A 20,086-nucleotide genomic window follows, 5' to 3' on the forward strand; every position below is an offset into this window, starting at 1 on the left:
ATAATCATCAAAGAAATTGAATTTGTAGTTAAAATATTTCCCACAGGGCTCCCCTGGTGGCGCAGTGGTTGAGAGTCCGCCTGCCGATGTAGGGGACACGGGTTCGTGCCCCGGTCCGGGAAGATCCCACATACCGCGGAGGAGCTAGGCCCGTGAGCCATGGCCGCTGAGCCTGCGCGTCCGGAGCCTGTGCTCCGCAACGGGAGAGGCGACAACGGTGAGAGGCCCACGTACCGCAAAAAAATATATATATATATTTCCCACAAAGGAAAAATCAGGCCCGGATGGCTTCCTTTGATGAATCGTACCAAATATTTAAGGAAGAAATAATACCTTCCACAGAGAAGAACAGAGAATACATCTTAATTCATTTTATAAAGTCAGCATTACTCTGATACCAAAATAAAGTCATTACAAGAAAAGAAAACTACAAATATCTCTTATGAACACAGATGGAAAAATTATTTTTTAAATGTCAGTAAATCAGGCTTCCCTGGTGGCGCAGTGGTTAAGAATCTGCCTGCCAATGCAAGGGACATAGGTTCGAGCCCTGGTCCGGGAAGATTTCACATGCTGTGGAGCAACTAAGCCCGTGCGCCACAACTACTGAGCCTGCACTCTAGAGCCTGCGAGCTACAACTACTGAGCTTGTGAGCCACAACTGCTGAAGCCCACGTGCCTAGAGCCCGTGTTCCACAACAAGAGAAGCCACCACAATGAGAAGCCCACGCACCGCAATGAAGAGTTGCCCCCACTCGCCGCAACTAGAGAAAGCCTGTGCGCAGAAACAAAGACCCAACACAGCCAAAACTAAAAATAAACAAAATAAATAAATTTATTTTTAAAAAAATTTTTTTAAATAAATAAATAAAATGTCAGCAAATCAAATCCAACAATACATAAAAAGGATACATAATGCATCAATGGCCAACTGGGATTTATCCCATAAATGCAAAGTTGGTTTAACATTTGAAAATCAATGTAATTCACCATATTAACAGCCTAAAAAAGAAAAATCATATGATCTTCTCAATAAATGCATAAAATCATTCGATAAAATCCAACATCCATTCCTAATAAAAACTCTCAGCAAGCCAGGGCTAAAAGAGAACTTCCTCAAACCAATAAAGGGCATATTTAAATATTAAAGAAACGAAGACAAATTCATTTATTTTAACTTCTCTTGATCTTCAATCAATCTTCTCGTTATAAAATCTTTCCATGTGTTATGCAAATTTAGCAGCAAGAGACTATTTAAAATGTATCAAAAGCGTGAGGGTTAAGCGTGGACTCACAGGATAACAAATGACCTAAGTCCCCAAGCTCTTCCCTTACTTCTAAACTTAATATCGGAGACTGAGGTAAGTCTCAGTTTCCTCATCTCTGAAACAGAAATGGTGATAACTTATGTCTGACCTATCTCTCGAGAATGAGGTCATGTCTACAAAACGAGCTCCCAGGAGAAAAAGTGTTAGATAAGTAGTAAGATTTAGAGTTGTTGATCTTGTAAGATAGAAAATTATAATAGATTTTAAATTTTTGACTATGAGCATCTCAGATTTTAAAAACATATATTAAGTCAGACATCCAAGAGTTCACCATTGTGAGTTTTTCACTCAGTGTTGAGCAAGCCTGGACACATCAATCTCTCTAATGTATGAAAAGCACAACTCCTGACTTCCATTCCCAACAAATTAACAAAAGGGACAAAACTAAATATTTTTCTTTTTAAATCTCCCTGATGCCATTTTGGAGGCAAAAGCTGAACTATCATAACTATGTAACCGTACATCAACAGCAAAACTGTCTTCCCCACTTTCAAGGGTTGGTATTCCTATCTAGTCTTTTGAAGAAAACAAAGTTGTAAATTTTCTTACTTGGGAAAAATACATGAACATTTTTTTAAATGATTGGCCAAACTGTATTTTAGTAAAGCGTTAAATTATGTCAATAAACATGGGAATGAGGAGATATTTAAAATAAGATTAAAAAACAAGTAAAAATAATATGACTAGGAGAGACAAAAAAACAGTGAAATAAATAAAGACCTATATATATATGGCTTTTTTCATATTCCTCCAACTCATCACTCTCTTCTACCCTTTCTTTTCCTTCTTTTCTTCACTAAAGTAAGGACATGTTAGGAAGTAGCTTCTAGATTTGGGCAAGAAGGACAAGCTAAAACTATCCCGTTTCACCAAATAGATATTTATGATAGAATTAGTTCTACATAAATGGATAACAAATGAATATGTAAATGGATTTCTACATAAATGGATAACTATATGATGCAGAATAGTAGTACATATGTTAATATAAAGGAATGAGAATTTTTAAACACGTAAGAATTTATCTATCTTAATGAGCATCATCCTTCAAAGTGCAGAAGATTATTCTAATTGACAGGGTACCTCAAATCGGGTCTGAGGTGTTTTATTCTAATAAGCAATTGGGAGTCATTAAGGGAGGAATATAAAGCTGTGTTTAAATTAATAAATAATTTAATAAATAATAATTCTACACTATAAAAGCAAAATTAACCAAAAATTCAATTACATTAGATAATGGAGAAAAGAAAAGGAGAAGTCTCCCCTTCCCCTCAAAAAAAGCCAAAACTTTTAAGCCTGGAGAATTATGAAAATGTTAGTATCACTGAAAGGAATGGGGATTACACAGTAAGTTAGTTTAAGAAAATGAACCCTATTTGAGACATGTTACACATGATATTCCAGAGGAACCCTCAAATGGAATAGTCCAATTGACAATCAAAGCTAGAAACACATTAGAGATAGAGACCAAAAAAAGTCTCATCAACATAGAAATAATAGTTAAAGCCTTAAAAGCAGAAGATATCTGAAGTAAACGTAGAATAATGATGCAGAATAATAAAGGGAAGAAAGGCATATTGGTGACTGAACTTTAGAGAATATCCTCTGTGTTACCAAAGAAGCACTATGGTACTTATCACACTGTGTTTTATTTTCAGAGGTACCTCTCACTATAACTTTTTTGTGGCAAGGTAGAGGTTCAATAAAGGTTTACTGGACAAAAGTTCAAACAATTAGGTACCACAGACAAAAGAAAACTTAAAAAGAACATAAATTTTTAGAGAGGTAGAAAAACAGGGAGATTATCTTGGTCATCATTTATTAATCCAGCATAAATAAAACACCCAGAAATATGAGCCTGTTTGTATAGGAACTGATCTGAAGTGGTCCAGATCCAGAGAAAAAGTACCTTGATACAACTCTGATAGAATAGATTGAAGAGTAAAGAAAACTGAAGCTGGATGGCTCTACAACAGTACAGTTCCCCTAAAGAGAGGGCAGACCTCTTTTTAGGCACTGAGAGAAATCAACTGAGCAATGAAGAGGATGACATAGCTAACAAACTGAATTCAGAGGCATATGAATTTTGTACAGATACATAATTCTTTAGCACTGGGAAATCTGATGGTTAATGAATCAGCCACCAGAGACTTCCTGATGAAGTTAATTACATAGTGTAAAGATTTGTGAATAGACCAATTCAAAGCAGTTTGCTAATAATGTTATAGGAATGCTAAATAAGTAACAAGAGTAATAAAGGCATAATTAATGGTACATAAGTCAGGGAGCTAAGGAATTCAAATCTTAGTCTTGGACAGCTTCCTTTGTGAGCTTCACTGAGTCATTTTTGTTACTAATTAGTAAGAATAAATAGCATTATTAAGTGGAAGTTAATATCATGAGCCCTAACAGCTAGAGAGAAGACAGGCTAAAGTCGGTTACTAAATGTGATTGACTATGAGCAAATGACTCAATTTTTATTGTGTATTTGATGTACACTACTTCCTCTTTGTACAAAAAGTTAGCCACCTCCACTTCATCACAAGGATATGAAAACAGACTAAATAAATATGCACAAAATTGCTTTGAGCTTTTAAAATAACAAATTAAAACTAAGTCAACATGACACAAACTGTCTAAAGTTTGTATTAGCATAATAAATAGGTGGTTATTCCATAAACTATACTCAATACCTTCTCCCTATTATTAACAATGATAATAAAACCATTTCTTTGTACTTACATGGCTTTTCACTTTTTTCAAAGCACTTTCACAAATATTAGACAAAGAAGCAGCACTATGTATAATCTAACCACTCATTGTGCAGTTTAGGTTTAAGTTGCAGGAAATATTCCTATATCCTCCCTAGAGTTAATAACATATTCCGTTTTATTTTTATGAATTTTCATTTCTTTCAAAGCACCTTCACACATTTAACTGGAGCAATGGCATTAAGAATGCCTTTCCACTCTTTGCATCATCTCAGTGGCATAATCCAAAAAGGAAGAGAACTAAAGATTGATAAATAGACTAGATGATTTTGAGGCAGTCAACTCATGATTCTTAAAGTTGAATTCAGATTTTCTAAAAGTCTTAGAATTGCAGCAAACTCTCCAGGACAGTAAGCTGACTCTCTCTTTCTTCCAGGCATAGGCTTTGGGAGGCAGTATAATCAGATGATTAAGATATCTTAAATATGGCACTAAGGGGAGAAATCAAATCTATCATATTCACCACTGTAACCCCTCTGTGTCAAGCACAAAGCTCAGCACACAGTAAATGCTCAATAAATCATCATTTTGATTATTACTACAGGGAGAACATTCTACCCAAGCTCCCACAGTACATCTGTTATGGAGCTAAGAATAAAAATCTCAATTTTTTGTTTTATTACTTTTCCTCCACAATTACTGCTTTTAAATGTGTGCACACCAAGCAGAATCTAAACAAATTAGGACCACAGAGCAAAAAGCTGAGGTTTATTAGGAATCCAGTGTACAGACAGCTGGAAGGTAGATTCAGAGGGCCAAGACAATTTCAAAGGCTAAAGGGAATACACCTGATGACCCTTAAATTAACAAGCAAGCACTTTTAAATCCCCATGCTTAAACTAAAAATTACTTCAGATAAGAAGTTTCAAAAGGTAGAACTGTTTCCTACATGTTTATGTCTTTAGTCTTTCATATTGTGAGTTGCAAAAAAATAGTTTGTTCTTTTCTTTGATAAGACCAAGATAAAGGAAGGTACTTTGGTTTATGCAGTAATTGAGTTGCTGGAAATCTGGGTATAAATTAAAATTTTAAATTGATTGTATTTTAAAAAGCATTAAGAAACCCTGCTATTTGAAAAAGTCCAACGGTAATACATTTCACAAACATTTACTTTATAACATTATACCCTTCTAATGTAGCTTTTTGATTGTTTCTATATTTAATATATAGCATATTTTCTTAAAGCAGTGACAAACATAAGTCAAAAAAAACCCACCACAGTTAATTAACTGTACTCCAATATAAAATAAAAAGTTAAAAAAAAACACCACAATCTATTTATATTCCAGGTTTAGTTGGGGAAAGTTTCTTTTAAAAAATTGTTTTGTAAAATTTGTAAATTAACCACTCATTAGGAAAAGACAGACCCATTAGATAATATTTACAAGTCACACAACCATAAAAGATAAAAATGAAAGCACAATGGTTCTCAAATCATTTTGGTCTCCTTAAAATAATGTATGTATGTCCTTTGGTTTTAGATTATTCTCAAATCAAAGGAAAGAAGAACTTCTAAAACTAAGGTCACTGAAAACTCCTAAACCGTAAACCTTGGCATGTGGAAAACAGTATTAATACCAGCCCAAATCTTTTATAGTAAAAGCATTCTCCATATATTATTTCTTTTAGGTAGATGTGAACAAATACTTTACTAAAAATTGTATTTTACATCTGGGAAAATTCTGCCTGAGGTTGTATACAGACTTTTCAGAGAAGCTACAGTGACCTAGGTATCTTGTCTTAGGTCTATACAATTTTCCTGTATCTGTACAATTTTATAGATCATCTTTCAGCAGGATTTTCAGATAAATTACAGGATAAACTGCTGCATGGAACATGCAAATATACTAAAAAAGTATTCATTGTTTATGTGAAATTCAAAGTTAAGTGAGTGTCCAGTATTTTTATTTGCTAAATCTGACAACTCTATCTTTCAGTATATGTTAAATTTGTTTCAAAAATACCAAATTTATTGACAGGAAGAGATTTAATCTTGTGGAAGTTGGGTAATTCTTTACCTTTTAGGATCTTCTTGAGGACCAAACCGCCAAAAATGCTTCCTGCAGAAGCAACTGTAAGAAACAGAATACAAAGAAGTATCATAAATAAAGCAATTCAATGGATTTCATCTAAAGAATCATATGGGAGCCTGAAATCACTGTTTATAGATACAGAACATTAAAAGATGGTCACTACTAATGAATTCAGTAAAAATGGAGGCACCAAAGAAGTATTATGAGGCTACAACTGTTCAGGGGCAGAATAACTTCTTAGAGATGAGAACCAAATAGCAACTCTTTTTACCTATATTAAACACCAGGGCTGCCTCTTTGAATATTACTATTCCTGATAAAAAAGGATCATAGGAAGACCACAGACTCTTGCTAGTAACCAGAGTATATCATGCCAATAACTCATATTCCAGTATGAGATTCAATTAAAATTTTTGGCCTTTCTTTTAACCAATTTACTCTTTAGTAAATTTACTCTTTACTAGACTATCAGGTAAGAATTATCTGTACCTAGAGTTCTAAATCTGAACATTCCGGCACTTAGAGCAATAATTCTTCAGGGAAAGACAGTAAGGGAGGAAGCAGGTACCTAAGAGGGGGGAAAAGATCAGAATCCCCTGGAGGCTTTTTTTCCCAAATAGAACATGACTTCCCCCAGAGTGATGCGACCCCACAGTTAAGAATCTAAGAATCACTGCCACAAGAACCAATGGAAATGTGTCTATCCCTCAAGAAATATGTATTCTTCAGGCAGGGAAAAAAGGTTAAGAACCACTGATCTAGGGTGAGAGGCAATACCATTCTCTAAATGTGTGCTGTCCAATATAGTAGCTACTAGCTACATGAGGCTATTTAAATCTAACTAAATTAAATCAAATGAGAAACTGTTCCTCAGTCACACTAGCCACATTTCAAGTGTTCAATAGCCAAGCGTGGCTAATGGCTACGGTACTGAACAGCATAAAGAACATTTCCATCATCACAAAAAGTTCTATCAGATAGCATTGTTCTAGATCTCCAGATTTTGAATGATTCTGGATAAATGATACATATTTCAAAAGGCCTGAGCCCAGGTAGCATAGAATATTTAACAAAAACAATCTTTTTTTTTTTTTTTAAACTTAGTGTTCCTCACACTGATACACTGATTCTGACCTAAAGGAGTGGGTGATTGTGATTGGGACACGGATGGAAGGTGGTAGCAGGCCGACACCAGTGATTAGCAAGGAGCTAGAATATCAACAAGAAACAAACCACAAACTGTATGTCTCACAGTGTGTCCATGATGTTTCTCAACTGCATATATCACACTGTTCCCTCTAACAACCTTTCTTAGTTTTAACGCCTATCATACCAACAATTGTTGAAAATGGGTCACTTTGGGTGAACATGTGCAGGGAGAGCAATCATTCTGCCTGCTCCACATCCAACCCCAAATTTTCAGCTATGCTCCTAATCTTTCTGTATTAAATAAAGTGCTACCCTTCAAATGCAAAGATGACAGAACACATATTTTTAAAGCCACAGCATTCCCCCAAATTCTCTTTACAGAAGATGATTTTTTAAAAAGCTACGAGGTCAAATATGTTTGGGAAATGCTGTATACTACAGCCCATTTTTAAAGATTCACAGTCCGTGCTTGCATATTAAAGGTTCTGAGAAGATCTAAAGTAACAAAACTCATTTGATTTTAACCAGCATTCCTCAAGTTTAGATGACTGCATAACTCCCTTCTCATAATTTATATAAACATCCTGTAGCACACATTTTGGGAAACACTGCAGTAATAATACTTGTTAAAGCCTTCAACAATTACTGATAGGAAAAACTACTGGGTTGGCAAAAAATTTCCTTCAGTTTTTAAGTAAAAATAAAAGACATTTTTCATTTTTACCAAGAACTTTATTGAACAACATATTCACAGTTTTGTTCCACTACCTTCTGCCACTTTTCAGGCAACTTCATAATTCCATCTTCCCAAAACTTTTTATCTTTTTGAGCAAAGAACTGGGCCAGGTGCCTTTCACAGTCTCCAAGGGAATTGAAATTTCCATTAAAAGAATTCCGTAAAGACCGAAATAAATGGAAATCTGAACGTGCAATGTCTGGTGAATACAATGGATGAATCAGAACTTCCCAGCCAAGCTGTACAGTTTTCACCTGGTCATCAAAGAAACATGCGGTCTTGCGTTATCCTGATGGAAGATTATGCATTTTCTGTTGACTAATTCCGGATGCTTTTCAGAGTGCTGCTTTCAGTTGGTCTAACTGGGAGCAGTACTTGTTGGAATTAATCGTTTGGTTTTCTGGAAAGAGCTTGTAATAGAGGACTCCCTTCCAATCCCACCATATACACAACATCACCTTCTTTGTATGAAGACCAGCCTTTGGTGTTGTTGATGGTGGTTCATTTCGCTTGCCCCACGATCTCTTCCATTCTACCTTATTGTACAGTACCCACTTTTCATCTCCTGTCACAATTTGTTTTAAAAATGGAACGTAACATTCGTTACGTTTAAGTAGAGAATCACATGCGGAAATACAGTCAAGAAGGTTTTTGTCGCTTAACTTATGTGGAACCCAAACATCAATGCAATTAACATAACCAAGCTGGTGCAAATGATTTCTGTTTTAATTTTATTTATTTTTGGCTGCGTTGGGTCTTCGTTGCTGGGTGCGGGCTTATTGCAGTGGTTTCTCTTGTTGCAGAGCATAGGCTCTTTGCACGCGGGCTTCAGTAGTTGCGGCACATGGGCCCTAGAGTGCGTGGGCTCAGTAGTTGCGGCTCGTGGGCTCTAGAATGCAGATTCAGTAGTTGTGTGTGGCACACAAGCTTAGTTGCTCAGTGGCATGTGGGATCTTCCCGGACCAGGGATCAAATCCATGTCCCCTGCATTGGCAGGCGGATTCTTAACCACTGCACCACCAGGGAAGTCCTGCAAATGACTTTCAACACTTGATTTGGATATTTTGAGTATGTCGGCTATCTCCCGTGTAGTATAATGTTGATTGTTCTCAATTAATGTCTCAATTTGATCCCTATCAACTTCAACAGGTCTACCCAACCGTGGAGCATCGTCCAGTGAGAAATCTCCAGCACGAAACTTTGCAAACAACTTTTGACACATTCAATCAGTCACAGCACCTTCTCTATACACTGCACAATTTTTTTTTTTTGCGTTTCAGTTGTGTTTTTACCTTTCTTGAAATAATAAAGCATAATATGCTGAAAATGTTGCTTTTTTCTTTCATCTTCAATATTAAAATGGCTACACAAAAAGTCACCAATTTGGTAAGTTTTTTTCTAAATGCACGCTGATATGACAGCTGTCACAATACAATCTAACAAAATTGTTTTGAATGAAGTTAAAGACAACTAAACACTACTAGAGCCATCTTACAGAAAAAACCTTTTGGCCAACCTAATATATAGTCATCCCTCAGCTTCTCACAGATGGACCATTCCAGCAACAAAATTTTCTGGTTTGTTGTGAGTTGCATTTTGTGCCTCTAAAAGAGATTTTGAAGAACTAAGGCCCAGTACTTGTGAATATGACCTTACGTGGAAATAGGGTCTTCATAAATGTCATCAAGATGAAGTCATACTGGGTTAGAGTGGCCCTAAATCCAATTGGTGCCCTTATAAGAAGGCCATGTGAAGACACAAACACAAGGGAGGACATTACATGTAGACAGAGACAGAGATTGGAGCAATACATCCACAAGTCAAGAAGCACCAAGGGCTTGCTGGCAACTACCAGAAGCTAGGAGAGAGATAAGGAATAGATTTCTCCCTCAGAGCCTCCAGAAGGAACCAACCCTGCTGAGATCTTGATTGTGGGTTTCTGGCCTTCATAACTGTGATAGAATACATTTACTTTGTTTTAAGCCACCCAGTTTGTGATACTTTGTTACAGCAGCCCCAGGTTTAGTTCCCAGCCCTAGCCCAATGACACCAATCCACACTTTCAGGTAAAGATGACAGATTGAACATACACATCTACTTTTACTCCCTCCTGAAATCTCAATAAAATGGAAAAGGAGTATTTTTTAAAGGAATAAACCCACAAAGATAGAGAATAAGAGAGAAAGATGATTATAATAAAATTATAGAAACAGAAAAGCAGAAGGACTAGTGGGAAAGGATTTCGGACTCAAGACCTGAAAAATTGAATTATAAGCCAAAAAAGGGAAAGGTGAAGAAACAACACCAATTATACAACAAAATCCCCAAAGACTCAAAAATGGTAGTATTAGGAACCTCTGGAAGTAGTAGTGGGAGCCAAAATAAGGAGAGTCAGCTGAAAAAATGAATTTAAGAAGTAGTCAGATCTTTAGATTCCCTTCTCCACTCAGCCTTCTAAGGACTGGCACTCCCTAACCTTGGTGAGGGGGTGGGGAGAGGTTATTCTTTGAAAAGATAGAAGCATGGGTCTCTGGGCTGGGAACTAAAGTTGTACTAAAAACAAACGGATTGAGTGAACATAAACATTGAAAGCTAAGATACAACCACCCCCCACTCCCCCCACCCCAATCCCTCAATCCTAGAATGCTGGCAATCTGGCTTTTTATCTACCTGGTGAAAGACTCTGAACATATGCATAGAAAAATCTAGAAGAATATATACTGAATGTTAATAATTATCTCAAGGGGTGAGATTACTGAAGAGTCTCATTTTCCATAATATATGTTTCTGTAATGTTATAATGTTTCATGACAAGCACGTATCGCCTTTCCTCCTGTCAAAAAAATAATAAAAATAATAAAGAGACAATAAGCAGAAGAGAAAGGTCCCTTACACTAGACGGGCTGAAGAGGTCCATTAGGCTCAAAATGTCTATGGAATTCAGTTTCTTGCCAAAAGCTATTGTGGCTCAAGTCCCTTTCTTTGAGTGAAATCAACCCTGCCACCTTGAGCACAGTTTACTGGATCAGAATCAATGCACAAGCTAAGAGAACCATATGCAGACCAATATCACCCTAGCCAGGTAACTAACCACCTCTCTCACGAATGGTGGGAACTCTGTCCAATCAGAGTGGAGTTCATGTGGAGTAACAGCAAACCAAACTATCATACCCCTCTTGAGGATGTTCACTGCTAGGAGGATGTTCATTTAGCTATGAAAAAGGAGGTTAAAACCAAGAGCAAGAGTTAGATTGTTTCTGAGCAATCTAAACTTAAACCAGTAAAATAAATAATCCTTTGATAAGTCATCCTACTCACCTTTCCTGTATGACAGATTTGTAAATCTATCACCAGATACTTATTTCATAATCACTTAAGTTTAATTATGGAACAACTCTGGAGTAATAACATAATAAAAGATTATGACTAATTGAAATTTTTAAATAAACTATAACATAAAGCATGACAAAACAAAGACAGAAATCAATATTTTTTCTTCCTCCACTTACTAGTTGTTACACAATGAAGAGTATTTGCCTGGTGCTTAGAATTTAATGCTTCTATGGAAATCACTAGCTCTCCTTCTAGCAATGCTCCCTTTGATATTCTTCCTGTTTCACACCTCCAGTGAATAATTAAATATTTCAGTATCTGAAAAGGGCACAATTCAAAGAAAACACAACCTTCTTTAAAAAATCATGGTAATAATAAACTTGTATGACACGGTTAAATTAATAATTCTCATTTCCAAAAACTAATATTCTTGCTTGCAAAATGTCAGATTTACAATTGTTAAGAACGAAGCATTGTGTCTAAACAGAAGAAACAGCTAGGTGAGTGACATAAAAAAGGAGACAGCGAAATTCAACACAATGTCCAAGACAGGAAATGGAGACAAAAAATTGTTTTATTCAAAGGATAAGTTCATCTGGAAATAATAATTTGAAAAAATTAAGTGGGAGTTTGTTTTTCCTGTTTTATTTTTTTCTTCTCCCTAAATAAAAGCCAACATGAAGATTATGAATAAGAATGGCATCTGCTTGTGAATCACCTTTACCTTTCATTAAATCAACACTTCTGAGGGTCAGAATACTAGTTGAGAGCATTGGCTCCAGAAGCAGATGCCTGGGTTTGAATCCCTGATGAGCCAAACACTAGCATGTGACCTTGCACAAATTACTTAACTTCTCTGTACCTCAGCTTCCTCATTTATAAAAATGAGGACAAATCTACCACATACAGCAGCTGCTGAACGTAAACAAAACAATATGTGCAAAATGTTTAACACAGTGCCTGGTATATAGTAAATGCTTAATAAATATTAGCTATTATTTCTAACAAATTCATCTGCACACAATATTTTAAGTTTAACAGGTCTCCACGATTTCTTGGTAAAACATTCAATCTTGATGAGACCATTTTAAAATAAAATATATTGTATTTAATTTCCATTACTATTTATGAAAGTAGACTCTCACTTCCACACTGAGGTACCATAGCGAAAATTATTACACGCCCCCCCCCCTTTCTTTTTAAAGGCAGGGAGATCCCAGCACGAGAACTTGGGAACTAAGATCCCAATCTGTACCAGTTTGTAAGAAAGGTTTCCAGGCATTTCTACAGTCCAACACTTTCCTTCACACATCCTCTGACTTACTGTGCTCCCTCTGTTCAGATTTTCCCGCAGTTTCTTTATCCATAATGAGAGAGCAGTTGGGAAAAGAACATCAGCCTGTGAGTCAGAAGCTCTGGGTTCTATGCTAGGTTCTGTCATCTGTAAAATCTAAACCTCCAACTCTCTCTGATAACAAAGAAGGCAGGAAGCCTGGGAGAACTCGAGGTGCCTTCAGGTCAACTCCTTGTGGCCTCTGGTCCTATTTCACCTGTCTAGTAGTTACGTACTAGTAGTTAATCTGTCTAATACGAGGCCAGTAGTTAAGAATTCAATCATGTAAGGCTGTAAAAAAGCTGTCATGAATGAACAAAGGTGGCAAGTCGGGGCCAGGTGTTCAGTCCCACCCCCCAGAGCATCTCTGGCGCGTGCTGTGGTCCGAGCTGGGTGAGTGAGGCCTCCGAACCTCAGCCTCTCATCAGGCAGCTGCTCTGGGACCTGACCCAGGAATCCCCTCCACACCTCGGTTGACCCGCGGGCCGGATACGGCTTTCCCTCGCTCCCACTTTGCACCGGATGGCCCCGACTTCCCCCCAGGTCGCCCACCCCTGCTTTCTGCTCGCCCTCCCCGGCACGGGCGGGTCCTCCTGGGCTGGCATCCGGGCTTGAACCTGGGCGTCCGCTGAGGTTTGGCAAACACTTGAGCTGCCTGAGCCTCGGTTTTCTCCGCTGTCAGGTGGGGGCGACACCAGCGCTCAGAGGACGGCCATGCCACCCACGGACCAAATTCTCCTCACTGAGCACCCCGCGGGCTTTACTGCCCAGATGCTCCCACGCCCCACTTCTCCTCTGCTCCTCACAACCCCGCGAGGGACACGCTGACTTTCACCGAATCCTATCATTCCCGAACCTTCCTTCTCCCCCTCAGGCAAAGCCAGACCCCTCTGCCCAAACTTCGCGGCCTCCTCACAAGGCCCGTCTCCTCAGAGTGTCCTCCTCCGCTTTCACTCCCTTCCCGGCATCACCTCGCAGACAGCCACGGCCGTCCCCTCCATTCCGCGCGGCGAGCAGTAGCGACGCCCAATCGCTGGGCGCCCGCCAGGGATTCGACCTCCGCCCGCGCCCACGCCCACGCCCACGCCTGGCCGCGCGACGCCGTCCCTTCCCGCCCGCGCGCGCGCGAGCGAGCCCCGCCCACCGGTTCGCCGCGCCTGCGCACTCAGCGCCGCTCCGCCCCGCCCTTCTCCCCTGCGGCGAGCAGCGAGGACCTGCTAGGAGTGGTGCGGAAGGTTCCCGCGGTAGCGGAGGTCCGTGGGCCGGCCGCTGGGCAGGCTGCGGGGTTGGGGAGAGCCCGCGGGTGGCAACCGAGGCTGCAGGCGAGCAAGAATGAGGACAGGCCACCACTCCTCCCTTCCTCCCGAAAGAACGTTTCCACGGTCCCAGCGCGAGGTGCAGCCCTCATCTCTTTGCCTCCGCCGGGAGAAGGGCTGCCGGTGCCGGAAGCGAGATCCCCAAACCGGTGCTTGACCTCCAAACAGTCTCACCGCCAGGGGGGGACTGCCCCAAGTGCCCCAGGCCAACCTCTGGTTTCCCACCCTTGGCAAGTTAAAAAAGAGTTAAATTTGAATTTCAGATTTTAAAAAATAATAATTAAAAGAAAACAATTTTTTAGTCATATGTGTATCCCATGCAATATTTGGAACATATGTATACTAAAAAAAAATTCGTTCTTCTGAAATTCAAGACTGGGCGTCTTGCATTTTATCTGGCAACCTGTCCCAGGCAGATCCCCAGCTTAATCCCAGGGTGCCCAGCCAGCCCCTAGGCAGGATCTGGAAGGGCACAAGCCCCCCAAGTTTGTGCACTAAATATGCCAACGACAGGACCTGGATTTCTTAGGCTCCAGCTGACAGAAGCTCCGGGGATTTCCAAGAGCATTCCCAACTGATCGGGAAGGCAGTCCTCCAGAATGCAGCTGCTGAACTCAGGGCTTTTCATGGAGGAGCATGGTAAGAGGGGCTTGAGCCCAAACTGATGATTTGGCAGTTGGTTCCTCAGGCATCCAAAAGAAAACTGGTGAGAGAGAGTCCTGCCTGGCCTGCCTGGCAGAGCGTTGCCCAAGGAGAAGGGTGGTGCAGGGTTTTGGCTGCTTTCCTTCAAGGAAAATTCTTCCACCCCAGCTCCAGAAAGCCAGGACTGGGCAGAACAGGCAGGGGAGCTGGCAGAGTGCCTGTCCAGTACATAACCTTGGTGCTACTCCAGAGGACATGACTATTGAGACCTGAATCACAGAGCCTTGTCCATCTTTGCTCAGCACTGTTGACCACCCTCCCCATCTCTGTTGCTCAATAGGTAGATCTATTGCAGAAAGGTGGCTTTTATTTATGGAAAATTCGTCATAAAACCATCTCGGACTTGATATGAGAACTGACTTTTGGGGAATCGTTGGAGCCTTCCTCTCCCTTTCACTCTCTTCTCTCTCGGGTGTCCCCTTTAGGAAGGGGAGTTGCCAAGGGGAAGGGAGCTAAGATTGAATGACTACCTGTTGTAGGATACCATTGGCTCTTTACATCAATTTTTTTTACCCTCACAAGTATCTTGTGAGATAATTGTTATCTTCACTATCTGATGGGTGAGAAACCAAGATGCTGAAGATGGCTCTTTAAAATGTTTCCCATGGAGAGTGTTGGCTCAGCAGAAAATGCCCCACCTTGAGAATGACACTGGGAAGGAAGGGTGGAGGAACAGCTGCCAATGTAGAAGTACTTCAAGTGAGTTGGTCGTCCTGCTTCCAGCTCTTGGCCTTGGAGTGAGCATCAGGGATGAACATGCAATGGAATACCCAATACCATCCTAGATGCAGGGGAGGCCTAACAGAGGTGGCCAGGGACACAGCCAGATGTAGGCAGAAGTGAGGAAGGGAGCCTGTGATCCGAGGGCCTGCCATCAGGATTGCCACCACATAAGCCATTGTAGTCAGCAAAGTTTGATGCAGGCTTGCCATGTGGTGGGCACTTACTCTGTGCTAAGTGGTCTTCACCTTTCCTTTATCTTAAGTAATCCTCCCAATCTTGTTAAGGGAAGTGTTATAATCATTGTTTTATTAATGATCAGAATGAGCTTCCAAGAAGAGGTTGTATGACACTGAGTTTGTAAATGGCAGAGCCAGAATCTCAAATAAAAATCTCTTAACCACTCATTCCTTCTCCCACGTGGATATGACTGCCTAACTGCTTGTCTCAGAGTTCTGTAGTACAGGGACATTAACATTACCATGAGAAGCCAACCCCTCCGTGCAAAAGCTAAGACAGTGAACTCAGGTACCCTCATCTCCCTACAAACTAACGCTTGAATGAGCCACAGTTCCCACCCTTCTTTCGCCCATCGGTGTGTGCCCCCATCCTGTTTGAGGTCTAGTAATTAACATACTATTGGACTGACTCCACATTATTAAAACTGTTTTTACTTAGACCCCATCCTCAGAGCAGTGGAGTGTTAGAGCCAGAAGGGATTGTAGTAGAGGTTATCAGGGATCCCCAATAGATGAAAAAATTTGAGGCCCAAAGAAACGAAATGACCTGTGTGAGGTTAAGGTCACCTTAGTCAACCAGGTCAACCGAGGAGCCTTTGGATGCTGCTTTGGACATCTTCAGCCCTGGAGTTCAGGGTCATATTACCAGTGTCTTCAGAGGGCCAGTTCTCCCCTATCCTTAGACTTAGTGGCATATTGACTCTGCATTCCTCCACCTACCTCAGGATTTGGATTACTGTTGCATGTCCACTTTGGGACATGCTGTTTATTCTGAGAAGAAATGCCCTGTCTGGGCAAAAGAGCCCCGGATTGATTCTGACCCAAACCCAAGGGTTTGAGCGGAGCCAGAACATCCTAGGGAATGCTACCAGGTGAACAGTGACATTTTAGGAACTGTTGAGCTGTCTTTCCCTTTTGAATGTGCCCTCTCTGTGTATATCATTCCTGGATACTTCTTAGGAGCTACCTTGTTCTCAGGCTCCCCTACAGCATTCAAAGGCCCCGAAGAGATGACCCTAGGCACTTACGTGGAAAATATCCCTGAGGTCCCCCTTATCAGGCTGTTGCAAAATTAAGTCCACTTGAGTAGTTTCTTTCCCCCTGGGAATCTGTTGAGAGCCTGCTTCTCATATAGGCAATAGGAAAGGGTTAACTGCCTCTCTTGGGTCCTGAGCCAAGGCTGTGCCCCACCAGTTCCCATAACCGGGTTTCCTGAAATGGAGCAGGTCCCAGGTGCCTCTCCACTAATCACATCCCTGGAAATGGGGCCAGGAAGCTCAGATTAGCTCATCCCTTCACCTTCTTGAGGCCTTCTCCACCTGGAGCACAGAATCTGGGGCAGCTTCATGACTCACCTCCCTCTGCTTCCCTATCAGGGGTCAGAAAGGGATATTCTCGCAGAAGAATATTAGATTATGGGGGGCACTAGAGGCTATAGTGGTGCTGACTTTTGTGCCAATTCTTGCACTACAGCAAAGGAAAGATTCTCCCCCCAAGACGATATCACTGTTTGTATAACTAGAGTATTTCTTCTTCACCCCGATTCCCTATGTTTTCTTCCTCTCCTTCTTAGAATGACTGACTATGATACTGGGTAGCTTCCTGTTTTTCCTGGCTGATAATCAGCCTTTGCACAGAATCTCTGATTTCTCATCTACTAGTAGCAGGTTCTGGGGCCAGCCCAGGATAGCATTCCTTTCCTGTTAGTGTCTGGTTTCTCCTCTTTCTAGATAACCCATAAAATGTATATCACAAAGTGGTTCTGCTCTCCGTAATTGGCTTTTTACTTTCTCTCTAGGCAGAGCTGGCTTTGTCCTGCCAGCTGGTGTCCACCGGAAGGGAAGTATTCTTTGTAGCATAGAAGACTCAGGAATGGAAACAGCAGTGTGATCTGGTCACATATGGCCAAGTAAACCAATTGATTCAAAGGCCAGATGATCAACTTTACTTGAAAGACAAGTAGGCTAACTGGGACAAAGAATCTTCTTCTAGGTGCTCCATTAAAGAGGACACTGGATCCACATGTTCAGTCTTGGTTCACTTGTTGTATGATTACAGTACTCTGCAGTATTTTTCCAAGAATGCTGGTGTACGAAGTCTTTAAAGCTAGTAGTATGGAAACTTGGTTGAGCTTATCTTTCACTGGTCTCCAAAGTTGACTTGATTTTCACCCATTCTAGCTTTAAGGCCGCTTCTATCTTCTGTTTCCCCAACTTTCATTCTCACCAGCTGAGAAAAGGCTGTGGAATCAAAAGTCTAAAAGGGTCAGGATGTCTTCATTCTTTTCCCATTTTACTAGTCACTTTAGGTGTTATGTTCTAGTTTTCCACAACTAAAATAGGAAAATTCTCCCAGGAATATGGTTAAAATAACATCTGTGAAACAATTGGAGAGTTTTAGAATCTTTAAATTAGAAGAAATCTTAGAATTCATTTAATCTAGTACTTCCCAACCAGAGGAGCAATATTTTTTCCAATTCATTTCCTTTATCTCCACCCCTCCTCCTGAATAGCCTCTCTCTACCTCCTTCCTCAACCTATTCCTTGTAACCAAGGCAGAGAATTGATCTAGTTTGCGTATTTTGTGTATTTAGTAGGATTGGGAAATACCTCCCTGATTTCATGCAAGAGTCATTCCAACTGTCCTGACAAGTTGATACCTAGCTTTTACTTGAATTGTTGAATTTACTTGAATTGATGAATTTACTTGAATTGTTGGGAAAGATGCCACCTCAGAGGCAATCCATTCCAGTTTTGGACAGCAGTGGTTTGGTAGAGTTTTCCATTATATTGAACTGAAATCTCCCCTGCTGTATCTTCCACCCATTGGTCCCAGCTCTGCCCTTTGAAACCACAGAGAATTCATCTAATCCTTTTATAAAGGGTAGAGGGGAATACCCAGAATTCTTATTGTTAACTTGTCACAGTGGTTCAGAACTGGCCTGAATGATTGTATTACAGATGTCCTTTGCTTTATACACTAGCTATGTTCCTGAAACGTGTAAACCCAGTTTTGTGTGAATCAAATCATTTTAAACATACTGGGAAACTGTCTGAAAGGAACGCTGTTATCAGTTCTTTCATTAACTAAAAATTCCTTTTGTAATGCAAATAACCACCCCGTCCCCGCATTTAACCTTTTTTGCAAGTCTAGATCTTCATACTTGATGTTTTACTTGAGGGGAGATTTGCCTACATACAAAATAAGTAAAATAATGATAATAGCAATAGCTAACATTTGAGCCCTTATCTGGCTCCAGGTGTCACGCACCTGACATGCATTATTTAATTTCTCACCACAACTTCCCTTAGAATGATCCTCTATTTCCACTGTTGTGGAGAGGCCACAACAGTGAGAGGCCCACGTACCGCCAAAAAAAAAAACAAAAAAAAAAGAAAGTGATGGCCCAGAATTTCAACAAGGTCACAAGACTCTAGAACCTTGTGTCTTTACCACCGGGAAGTTTCAAATGCCAATAATAGTTGAAATGACTAACTCCTAGCTATGTGCCACAGCACAAGTAAATCAGGCTACGATACAGAAAACTGACCTGAGATTTCTATAGCTTCAAAGATGGACACAGATTCTACTCTTTTGGGGTTCTGGCACTGTAAGTTTCCCAGCACAACTCACATTTTCCAGTGCAATTTGATCAAGGAACCCCAAAGACATCCCTTCAGTTATTAGCACTAAGCAGATACTGCCAAATTTTATTTCAGATATATGGGTATCATCAGACACTTTTTCATGGGAGTCTGTGTACTCCCAGGGCTTTGTGGCATAAGCTTCTTAGAAGAAAAAGTAGTTCATTATTGCCAGGTAAAAGCAAAAGTATTGAGAATCATGTTTGAGCCCAGCCTGTTCCTAGGTGAGTTGGAATCATTCAAATGTGTGGGGTTTTTTTTGTTTTTTGTTGGGTTTTTTTGTGGTACGCGGGCCTCTCACTGTTGTGGCCTCTCCCGTTGCGGAGCACAGGCTCCAGATGTGCAGGCTCAGCGGCCATGGCTCACAGGTCCAGCCACTCTGCGGCATGTGGGATCCTCCCAGACCGGGGCACGAACCCGTGTCCCCTGCATCGGCAGGCGGACTCTAAACCACTGCGCCACCAGGGAAGACCTCAAATGTGTTTTTAGGTCCAGTTTTTAATGGTGCTTAGGTTTGCAAGTTAAAAGTAGTTTGGGAGGGATGGTCCGTCAATAAGTACTGTTTTAAATCCACACTGGACAAAGATAAATGGTTGTAATACTTCTATGTTCTCAAATCAGTTCCAGTTTCTCCAATTTAGTCAACAACAGCATGCACTCACAACATTGCTCAGCTCAGAACGCATCCCGTGAGGCTCCTAGAACCCCAGGCTTTTCCACACTATAGAAGGGAGCTCCATGTAGGGCTCTTCCGTCCTCCACACCCCTCCTCCGCAGACCAC

General features: G+C 40.6%; 1 protein-coding gene across 1 annotated transcript in view; it reads right to left on the reverse strand.

The window, feature by feature from the left end:
* TOP6BL (TOP6B like initiator of meiotic double strand breaks) overlaps window positions 1-13,809 on the reverse strand; it is an 88,619-nt gene extending 74,810 nt beyond the window's left edge. Inside the window, exons 1-3 of the mRNA XM_070046086.1 lie at window positions 13,655-13,809; window positions 11,527-11,668; window positions 6,118-6,171 (exon numbers count right to left, since the gene is read on the reverse strand). Coding sequence (XP_069902187.1) covers window positions 6,118-6,171; window positions 11,527-11,668; window positions 13,655-13,684 — 226 coding nt within the window. The 5' untranslated portion in view covers window positions 13,685-13,809. The remainder of the gene's footprint in view (window positions 1-6,117; window positions 6,172-11,526; window positions 11,669-13,654) is intronic.
* Window positions 13,810-20,086: the final 6,277 nt, after the last annotated feature.

The sequence above is a fragment of the Globicephala melas genome, chromosome 8, assembly GCF_963455315.2.
Source record: "Globicephala melas chromosome 8, mGloMel1.2, whole genome shotgun sequence".
Lineage (NCBI taxonomy): Eukaryota > Metazoa > Chordata > Mammalia > Artiodactyla > Delphinidae > Globicephala > Globicephala melas.